Source organism: Protopterus annectens, chromosome 2.part0, assembly GCF_019279795.1.
Source record: "Protopterus annectens isolate FY-2018-M chromosome 2.part0, PAN1.0, whole genome shotgun sequence".
In the NCBI taxonomy this organism is placed as follows: Eukaryota; Metazoa; Chordata; order Ceratodontiformes; family Protopteridae; genus Protopterus; species Protopterus annectens.
The window spans coordinates 1,102,427,939-1,102,439,685 of record NC_056728.1 but is presented as its reverse complement, the minus strand read 5'-3'; the positions used below and the strand labels follow the sequence as shown (position 1 = coordinate 1,102,439,685).

The 11,747-nt window shown below is 39.3% G+C and overlaps 1 protein-coding gene across 2 annotated transcripts in view; it reads right to left on the bottom strand.

Moving 5' to 3' along the window:
- TBCK (TBC1 domain containing kinase) overlaps positions 1 to 11,747 on the bottom strand; it is a 1,512,759-nt gene that overhangs the window by 667,614 nt on the left and 833,398 nt on the right. For both annotated transcript variants that reach the window (XM_044061297.1, XM_044061298.1), the window contains one exon: positions 10,557 to 10,607. In XM_044061297.1, the coding sequence (XP_043917232.1) occupies positions 10,557 to 10,607 (51 nt within the window). The remainder of the gene's footprint in view (positions 1 to 10,556; positions 10,608 to 11,747) is intronic.

Here is an 11,747-nt window from a genome sequence, read left to right as displayed (position 1 = left end):
CCCTTCCTCGCCTTGGGAGTTGTGGTGGCTTCTCCAATTTTTTTTTCAATGATCTGAAACTTCAACTGATTTACTCTGTCTGGCTGAAGCTTTAGTGAAGTCAGACTCAATGAATGATAAGAGAAGTGACAGAAACACAGAACATCAATGCAGAATGATGCAAGCCACACTTTGTGGGGGGTGGCAACCAAATGGGGGGTGGCAAACTGATGCACAGTATTTTCTTGACAGTCTACTTACGAGATGAGAGCTTGCATAACTGTGGCATTTTACTGACAGGTAGCTTTTGCAGCTGTTCCAGAAAAAGAAGGTACAATTTCATGTGACATATATAAGAAAATTGGTAGGGAAGACAGAAAACAGCTGGAGAAGGCAAACCTCATCAAGTGTAACACAAGACCATCCTGTTGAAGGATGTTCTTCCACTAAGGGCAGAGACCTGAGCTGTAGTGTTTACAAAAAGTATGCTGTGACAGCCAAATGACCAATGTACACACATTTGTACTGAACATATTTCAAAGATAGACATCAGAATCAAAAATGTCTATTGTAATGTCCTTATGCTGTACTAGCAATAAACCTGAAAACTTTAGGCCTGGCTTCTAGTTTCTATATCTTTTGTCTTGGCCCCTTAAGAGCATTCAAACTATTTAACTAGTTAAAAAGTTAACTGTACAACACATTACCTTTCTCATGGGTGACTGCAACTATCTGCACATAAACTGGTAAACATATACAACCAAACAATAAATATGCCCTGAGACTAATGGATTTTGTAAATGTCAATACACTTGAACAACTGTCTCCCTGCCCGACAGAAGTGTTTACTCTTCTAGATCTTGCCCTTACAAATGTTTCCTACAAGTGCACCACCAACTAATTACCCCCCAGCCACATCTGACCATCTCACCTATCTCACTCTGATCTTCTCCATGAAAATATGCTTTGTGGCCTCTAATAACCCCATGTTATGTTCTGGGTTTACTCCAAAACCAATTACTTACTATTTACTTTTATTAATGATAAACACAAATGGTGTAGATCATGAGCAAACCTTGTATCTGGAGCTGCTACCTGCTCCTCTGAATTTTGCTCCCTCTTGAACAGATGTACTGAGGCTTCTATACAAATACGACTCAAGCTTAAAACTAAGTCCATATGGTGTTCCTACTACATCAACAAATTCTATAAAAAAGCTTCTAGTTGTCACTAAAAGATGCTCATCTCTACAAAGTGGATTCAAAACTGGCAAGTCTTTCAAACTTACCTTTACAAAAACTCAAGGCTAACGTATGAACTTAAGGTTGAAACTAATTAAAAAATAAGGCTTTCTTCAGCTACATTAAGAAGCTTAGAAGTTAACAATAATTCTTTACAGAATATACCTCTAATGATACCATCTTCTCTGCTCTCAAGAACAGTATTATTCTTGTGGACAAATTCTCTTCCATTTTAACACACATTCCCCCAATCACCTCCCCTCCCAAAATCACTTTTAGCACTTTCCAGAATTATAAGCATCAGTTCCGCGGCTCCTGACAATATCCCTAGATTTATGGTGGGAAGAGTTAAGTCCCTCCTAGCAAAACTTCTATCAGTGTTTCAACTGAATCTCTCCTCTGGTTATATCCCTGAGGTATGGAGAACATCTGTTGTGGTATCCTTGCAGAAAAGTGGTCCTTGTACTGAGCTTCAGAATTACAAGCCAATCAGTCTCACTATAACTATTTGCAGGAGTATGGAACATATTACAGTTGAAGTAATACACACTGACAAAGGTACCCTTCTATCTCTGGAAACACACCAGTTTAGCTTTGTGAAAATGTAAATTATGCCTCCTCGACCTAGTGGAGTTCTTTGAAAGGGTTTCTGAGGCCTTTGATAAGGGGTATACAGTTCAAACTTCTTAACTTGGAACTTGAAAAGTCCTTCAAGACAACTTCCCATGTTGGGGTTACTTGCAACCTCTCTCAACTCAACATTATCCCAAACACAAGTTCAGTGGATATGTAAATAGCTATTTGACTGGACAGAACCCAGATTTGCTCTGTGCAGAAAAGTGTCACCAGTGACGTCGCACAGAGCTCTTTCTTAAGCACCCTTCTCTTTAGTATGTACTTCTTTGACAGGAAAGCTAATATCAAGAGACTACGGTTAACCAAGCTCACTGATGATTGCAAACTGAAGACTGTTATCAAATCCCATTTTGTTACTTAAATTCTGTAGCAAAGACAGGACGTAACAAACACTTGGCGCACAATACTAGGAGTAGCCTCAATGCCAAGAAATGAAGTAGGATTACTTTTGGTAAATCTAGCATTACTACTGTGTACTGCAGATACCATTCCAAATCTGACAGTCATTGATAAAAGACTTTGCTCTGAGCATTTTTATGCAGTGGTTAGAAAATCTTTCTACACTGCACAACTTAATTGTGATGGTTATCTCCTCACAGTCTAAAGAAGCTGTGGTCTCATTTTATTAATCCATTATAAGGCTAACAGTGAATATAATGTCCCTCAAAGCACGTATCTCACTAACCACCAAAATCTGCTTGAGAGACCTCAATGATTCCTCACTGAAGAGAGTGCATGTCTCAGTACCCTTAGCTAATTAACAGACTGGAAACCCTATCCATCTACACAGTGTCATGCAGGGTGTCTTGAGGGTGAATTCTGCTTAGCCTTCTCTGCTATAAATGGCCCAGAGGTAAAGACACACAGACAGCAGGCACTTAAACCTATAGGATACTACAACATCAAAAGCACCAGATGGTATGACAGGTATGTAACTCAATATATCTATCATTTTGGAAAATGCTGTCCATAGACATCAAGCAGAGTACTTCCCTAGCATGCATTAACCAGTCTGGAAGACTGCAAGAGTAATCACAAACTTTAGCTGGAATGTGCTTGGAAAATCTCCCACCAGTAGTGGGTGATATGGCTGAGCTCCTTGATGGCCTCCTTGACTGTATGCATAGCAAGAACCTACAAACCTAACATGGGTACCATAGCTGGTCCATACATTGGGTTTCTACCACCATCAGTAAGCATCACACAATAAAAAGCCTTCTACTTCTCTTCCTACAATCTCTAACCAAGCTAGCCATTCTGCACAGAAGTCAGGGTGTACCTGGATTTATGCAGAAGATGGAATTTACCAGACTACGACTCTTTAATAACATTAAACAGCAAGTCATATCTTTGGAGCACCTACTGTAAATAAATAATCATACTTATTTTTTGTTAAGAATTTCATTTCACTTCCCTATTATTTTGTTTCTGAAACCACCTGCACTAAAACCAAATGTGAGTTCCTAACAAGTTCATGTCTCTGTTTGATACTATCTCTTTAGATATTGTCATCAATAATTCATGATGTTAGCTTTTCCGTTACTCTTATGACAAGGTATGGTATAATAACAACAACTGAAAGTGACTCCAAGTATTGCATAAATTACAAAGGTATGTGAATCAAAGGGAATATCTGATGAAAACTGCATTTTATTTTTGCAATTTAAAACAACATTAAGCCTGGCAAAAAGCAATGCACAGCAGATACACACTGCATTCTTAAGTGTATCAAACTAATATTTAGATGTTATCAAACTATTAGTATCTCTTTCAGAAGCATTTTGCAAATCCCTGTTATGAAAAAAATGAAAATTACATCATCATAAAACTGCTCAGGAATAAAGGTAAGTTGATAAAAAAAGAGTGTGTGTGAACACTTTAGTGCACATGTGGGAGTTTGCATGTCAACGTGGTCTAATAGCTACAGCAATAACTAAAAAATAACATTTGTTAAATCCAGCTAGCTAGTGTCTTACTATGTGACCCTATAAATTAAGATTTAGTTTTTTTTTTTTTTTTTTTTTGTTTTTTAAGCCTCAAAAGCAGCCATAGCTTTTTCAGTTGAGGCATGCACTGGTAAATTACCCATGACAATATTATTTCAGAGCAGAACATTACCAGAGTGGTTGGATTTCTGTTTACACTACCAGTAATATGTTTAACAACAAACTTGATCTCCTAGCAGATGCAGCACTGTACTTCGGTGGTAGCTGCTGCCTCTTACGCAAAGGTCTAGTGTTCAGTTCTTGCTTCTCTATACTATCTGTACAGAGAAGTCAGCATATTCTCCCCATCAACGGACAGGCTCTCTCCAACAATTCCAGTTTCCTTACACATCCCAAACAAAAGAAGGAAAATACTGAAGACTTGTAAGAAATCCCTGGCTCCCTACCTCATGACCACTATGAAACATACCAGTAAAAGTAAGAGCACTACTGGAAAATGTAAAGCAGAGCATGAACTTAATTCTGGTATATAGTGCAGAGGACTAACATTATGTTAATAAGTTACTTCTTGTGGTACAGAGTTCGATTTCTTCAGCCTTCATTTCCCTTGTGTGTGACCTTAAACAAAACACTTAATCACAGTGTGCTTTGGAACAATTTGAAAATTTGGGATAGGCTTATAAATGGTCTCCTAGACTGCATGACTAGTAATGATATTACAACCCTATAAGGTTGCTACAGACACCAAAGGAAACAACAAATCTATTTTCAGTTATGTCAGGAAACTAAGGAATAATTAAGCAATAACCCATGCCTGGGTGTGGGTAATGCTGGATTTACCCATGGTTGGTGTGGTTTGGTCACGAGGGCGAAGCCTGTGTGGCCAAACAAAGACAACCGTGGGTAAATCCAGCATTACCCACACCCAGAAGTGGGTTATTGCTATTATACAATGACATTATTTAAGAAAAAAAAAATACTTACTTTTCTTAAATAATGGGCATTGTATAATGCCTTCGTACTGCCTTTCCGCAGCTGTCTGGTATTCTGCGGCGGTTCTGATGTACTGCGCATGCGTATGCCTACGCAGCACATCAGAACTGTGTGTGGAAGCAAGGGAGAAAGCAAGATCTCCATTGCTTTTTAAAGTGTCTCGCTATGTTAAAGGGGTTTAACATAGCGAGATAGCTTTAAAAAAAGCAACGGGCGACCGGACATTTTTCCATTAGTATAAGTCTGATTTACAATGGGCACGCTGACCAATCAGCGTGCACGTTTTGGAATATTAATGGGGGAGGGTCATTGTATAATGCTCAATAATGCACTGAGCTCATCTATAACAATATCACACAATATAGCTGATATATTAGCTGACAAGTTTGTGCCAACTTTACCCACCTACCCACAAGGCTGTATTCACTATCCCTGAAAATTTTGTTTTACCTGAAATCAACTTGGAACAGATCTTAGAATTCCAGTCAAAGGCTAAAACTAATGTTTCTATGTGATCAAATAGTGTACCAGGCTGCATTGTCATCAGTGCAGGGTATGCATTACCCAAGCTTGTGCTGTTCAACCTTAGTCTCTCAACAGGGTTTATTTCCAATTCTTGGAGAAGAGCAACAGTGATTCATGTACACTAGAATGGCTCCTTTGCAGATCCAGATAACTATAGGTCCATCAGCAAAACTGGTCTTATATGCAAAGCCACTGAACATATCATAGCACAACTCATTTTGCAGACATAGGCAACTTAACTGATCTAGACCCCACTCAGGCAGGTCCTGTCTCCTGAACCTAGGACACTACAGGCTGAGGACTGTGGTCACTCTGTGCATCCAGCTTACCTTGACCTGACTAAGGCTTTTGGCACTATCGCTATGCTGGTATTACTGAAACGTTAGACAAACAAAATGTAAGCCTCTACACTATCTGATGAAGTGTAAACTGGCTATCCAACAGATTCCCCAAATAGTGAAAGCTGCTGGCACCTCCTCCTCTGAATGTAAAATTTTAATTACTGGGGTTACACAGAGATCAGTGCTTGGCCCTCTCCTGTTTGGCATTTATTTTGCAGATACCCAAGCCAATACTCCTAAAGTGTGGTCAGCCAAGTTTGCAATGACTGCAAGCTGGGCACAGCTAACCACTTATCCACTGATAAACTGCTCCAACTAGGACTGGAATATGTACACACTTGGTGTAATGAAAATGGTCTCAAGCTTAAAGCAAAAAAAAAAAAAAGTGCAGCATAGCAGAGGTTAGAAAAAAGCTACTCACACCTCAAATGGTAGAACAAACACATACAGACATAACAGATCTAAGCACTTATGCGGAAAATCTTATCTCATTCTATCATCATGTTTCCAACATTCTCACAAAATTCTTGTATCTGGCTTTATCAGACCCAGAATCAAATATAATGCCCCCTTTGGCATGTACAAATCCAACCATATCACTCAAATGGAAAGGCCCCAAGGATTTTTAACCAAAAATTAAAAGCCATACATCCGTCAGCTACCCAAACAGATTATCATGACTCTCCTTATACTCAATTACACAATAGCCTACCCATTGCCATGAAAGACCCAATACTATTTGAACTCCTATTTCTTTGCAAAACCGTAGTTTTACCAACAATCATACCACGGACCTAAATTTACACCAAACAATAAACAAGACTTGTTGGAGGGCTAGGTTCCTAAATCAACATATTCCCAGCCTATGGAATAAGTTAGCAATACAACTCAAGTAAGGTACTATTTTGTCTGCTTTAATGCTAGTCTTAATGACAGGATAGACAGACACAAATTAAGACCAAGGTTATCACGCATGGGCCTGCTTGGTTTGGGCAGTGACCACTACTAAGTGCCCACAAAGGGTGGCATGAGCATTTTAAGTCTGTCTACTTAAAGGAGTATATGGTTAGGCATCTTAAGGTCTCTGTGATCACTTGCCTAGTATTGTTCTGCATTCTTGTATTCCCAGCATTTCAAGCTTCCTCATCTGCTTTGCTTTCACTGCACAGGTTTCTGTCTCACAGCGATGTGCTGGTTGTAGTGCTGTTCTGTCCACCTAACTTTTCAGCTTCTTTCCATTCTATTGTCGCACACTACCCTTGATACTCTGTATCAGGTGACTACAGCTCTTTTGATTCTAGCTGTGACTTCCTCATTTAGACTTCCCTTCTGCTCAACCACTCTTCCCAGATAACTGATGCTGTTAACCTGCTCCGCTATTTCCCTTATATCTCAATTTCTAGCTCCTTCTGATTTACCCCTTTGTTGCATTGCCTTGCCTCTATTCGGTTTCAATCCATCTATCTTCAGCTTTGCATTCCCGTCCTCTATCATTTGCTGACATTCCTGATCAGAGTCTGTCTGCAATGCCACATCATCAGCATACAGCAGCTATGTTGATCTGTCCTCTCCAGTCTGTTTAATAACGTAATCCATCAGCACTGCAAACAGCAATGGACTCAGAGATGAATCTGGATGCACACCCAGTTCCAATGGGTACCTCTCTATGAGTCGAAACAATAGCTTGTACTAATTTTATCAATGTTTCTTGGACTTCAGATCACTGCAGGACTGTTCAGATCTGCTTTCTGACACCTTATCATATGCTTTTAAGTCTAGGAATGTCCAAACTGTCTCTTTCCTCATCTCCAACTTCTTCTCCACTACTTGTCTCACTGCAAATATCAGGTCAATTGTGCTGCAACCTGATCTGAATCTCAACTGCTCATCTCACACCCTACATGGAGCAGTTGAAGGTATCAATAACGCTCTCCAGCATTTTCATGCAGTGAATAAGGAGTTTGATACTTCTGTATGCTCACATTTGTGAATATCCCCTTCTTCTATGCTTATTCGTATCTTCTGGAATATGCTTTTCTATCCATACTGAGATGAGTAGCATCAAGAGGCATTTCTCCCCTAGGTAACGCATCATCTTGAGCTCATATCTAACCTTACTACATCTGAGCCTGCTACTTTCCATGACTTCATGTTCCTTGGTGTTATTCGTCTAGGATGGGATTTTATTCTTCCTCCCTTTCATCATATGCTTTTAACAGGGCAATACAACTTCTGCGGGGTTTTCTTTACTCAAAGGTCACTGGAAGTAATACTTCCATCTTCCTTTGATGTCCTCTAACCTGGTGAGCAGATTGTAACTGGCATCCCTTATTAATGGTGTCTGATGACTATTTCTTTATCCTTCTGTCTTTTCTTTGCAACATAAAGTTTCATTGTACCATCTGCTAATTCACTTTCCAGAAGTTGGTAGACTTTCTCAAACACTATGGATACTGACAATGTCTGCATTCTACTGTTTAGAACAAATTATTACATAATATGACAAAGAGCAGACTACATCAGTAGAAACATTTACTGCTTGCCTTTTGAAAATGGCACCAACTGATTCCCAAACTCAAGAAACAAATCCAACACAGGATTGTTATAAAAATGGCTGAATTAACAGCAAACTAATAGGAGTTTAAGAGTGATTTTTTTTCCATGCCAGCTGATGTCTTCTTTCAGAATAGCTCAAAGTTCACATAAAGCTGTAAGTGTGTGGCACAGGAGAGCATCAGATGTTGAGGAATCTCTGAGGCAGGTAATATTTTTCAGGACATTGTTAGAGTTATGTCATAAATTAAGTTCAAACAAAAAGCATCTTTTCACTATAAAAATGCTGGAAAAACATCCTCACTAACACATTAACTAATATTAATCTTAAAATACCAAATAAACAAATGCATTCCAACCAACATAAACTTCTGCATGGGTTATACTTCTGTTGGTACATTACACACTTGCATTTCATAAGGCCTACAGCAATTAATTCTTAGCAGTGGTAAAGCTAACCAAAAGCTATACTCTTCTCCTCTCTCAAAAATTCTCGAGAAAACCATCCACTCTCAGCTAATACCCTACCTAACCCAGCACAAACTCCTCTCTCCCACCCAGCACGGCTTCCGCCCCGGCCACAGCACCATGACAGCCCTCCTCTCCTTCCTTGAAACAATCAACCTAGCACGTGACAATGGCAAATACATATCTTCTCTATTTCTTGACCTCTCAAAGGCATTCGACACAATCTCCCATTCCCTACTCCTCTCCCAGCTCTCACACTTGCACCTATCTCCCTCAGCCCTAGCCTGATTCTCCAGCTACCTTTCCATGTGCCAACAGGCTGTACAATGGAAAGAATCAACCTCCCCTTTCTTACCTACACCCACAGGAGTTCCTCAAGGATCAGTACTGGGCCAACTCCTCTTTAACTTATTCATCAACAATTTCCACCCTTCCATCCCTGACACCTCAGTCATCCAATATGCTGATGACTCTACCATCATCTGCTCAGCCTCCTGCCCCTTCAAACTTCTATTTAATACCCAAATCGCCTTCTCCAAAACAGAATCATGGATGCAGTCTCATCATCTAGCCCTAAATGCCAACAAAACAAAAGTAATCATTCCTAGTACCAAGCTACTTGGCATTACTATTGATGAAAACCTAAAATTCGATTCCCACATCCTCTCTGCAATCAAAAAAAAAAACAGAAAATTGGTCTCCTCTACAGACATAACTGCTACCTAACTCCCTCCTCCCGTCAAACCCTTGCATCAACCTTCCTTCTCCCCTCTCTCTTGTATGGTGCTCCCCTATTCTCCAACCTACAACTTGGCCTCAGTTCCAAACTCAAAGCTTGTTACAATAAAATCTGCAAATTTGCAACCAATTCTAAGAACTCCTCCCATCACTGCCACTCCCTTCACACCCTGAACTGGCTTGAACTCCACAACCACCTAAAATACCTACAACTTACAACAGCCCACAAACTCATCTTTAAACCAGCAGAATGCCCCTCTCTTTCCAAATCTCTAACACCCTACACACCTGGATGCACCCTGAGATCCAAAGGCCAAAACCTCTTACATGTACACAAACCCCTACACCCACCTGGCCAACTATTGCTATCCCACATCATAGCCAAACTGTGTAACGCTCTCCCCACACCACTGCGTAACATATAAAACCATAACAACTACAAATCCATGCTTCTCTCCCATCTCCCCTGCAAATGGAAATGTCCTTCACATGCTCCCACCTAAAACACCCATACCACTAACTACACTCCTAAATCATTTTTTTTGCAAAAATTAACAATATGTCATAGGTCTTTCTCTTTACATCTTTCCAAATTATTCTTTATATTATACATTCTTATTATTATTATACATCTTTCCTATTTCTTTTGCATGCCCCCCTCTAGCCTGCCTTACACATATTCTCAAACTGACACCCTCTTAATTGCTAAGCAGTGTATATATTAATGTAAAACTGTTATTTCCTGTACATAATAATTTTGACATAAGATACTCACATTATCTATTACTAATGTGGCAACTTTCTGTATTTTTGCCGTTTCCAAGTTTTACAAAACTCTGTACTTGTATTTTGTAATGTTGCAAATGTCTGTATCTTAAAAAAGTTATATTTGTAATGTTCCAAATCTCTGATTTTATACTATGTATCGGAGCTTTTCTCCTCGGGTCTCCATTGAAAATGGGCCACAAGCCCAGCTGGACTAACCCGGTTAACAAACGTCAATAAATAAATAAATGAATGAATAAATGATGGTGTAGGACTGCTGATACAGCAGTCTATTGGGATGGAATGAACAACAAACAAACAAACAAAACAATGAATATGATTAATGTGGAAATACAGAAGCATTCACTTACCTTCATTATTAAAGTTCAAGTAAAGGAATGGTGCACATAAGGAGTCCAGACCTAAAAGAATGGAGACAGAGTAAAAAAAAAAATATCTGAAACATAAGGTTCATTCTTCTGTTATCATATTAGTGGCAAGTGATAAGATGGTATAGTCGAAATATAGAACATAACACTACTCCCCCCACCTGCACACACACACACACACACACACACTCACACACACACACACACACACACACACAAAAGCTTAACAACTTTGCAAATTTTAAATATCTCAAAACTGAAGGAAATGGTAGACAGATAGCTAGCCAAATTATGCAGACCACAATAAAAAGCTGTTAGACAACAGGCTATTTCAATAACATCACCAAGAAAGCCATCTTTGAAGTACAGTCACACCAACAAATCAAGGAATGTTTTCTGTCATCTTGTTATTTGACACAATACAGTCATGCAGCCGTTTCAAATGGGTGAACTCCAAAAACTGTGTAATCAACAACTAAAGAAAGCGGTGTCATCTATGCAGTCCTGAGGTTGACAAAAGAAATGTGATATGAACAAAGATAAATAATGCAAACATATTAGTTTTCTGTGAGCTTCTGTCTTTGGAATTGTTTCATTAAAAAAAAAATATTACAACAGCCACAGTCATGTATGTATATGTTCATTTACTTATTTACTCACCTAAGGTGGTATTTATACTACTAGGGAAAATTTGGCCAGTGCATTGGGGAACTTCCCTTAATCATCACTGTTGTGAGTGGGACCCATTTTGGAGGTCCACCTCCTGTTTCCATTCCTGGTGCAGAGGTGGCCTAGAGAAAAAGGAAGGCAGATATAGAGTGAAGGAGATGATGGAGTGGTGAAAGAAGTGGAGTAAGAAAGCAAATATCAAGACTGGAGAACATGTGCAAGATTCTGAGGAAATGTTTCAAAGAAATCTGTTTGATGAGATGAGTCAGCAAATGGTGAATTTATAATTACAACCCTCCAGGCGGAAGAGTTGCGGGATGATTTACTAAAAGAAATGGTAGTGCAGAGTGAGCTTAAAAATAAAGGATATGTTTCCTGGGAGGACATTATGGAGAAAATACAAAAGTAGGATGCAGAGACAATCCTGAAGTATAGTGATGAGATGGAAAAGAAACTATATGCAGAAAACGTAAAGAAGGCAAAGTGCAGTAGCAGAAAAGAAGG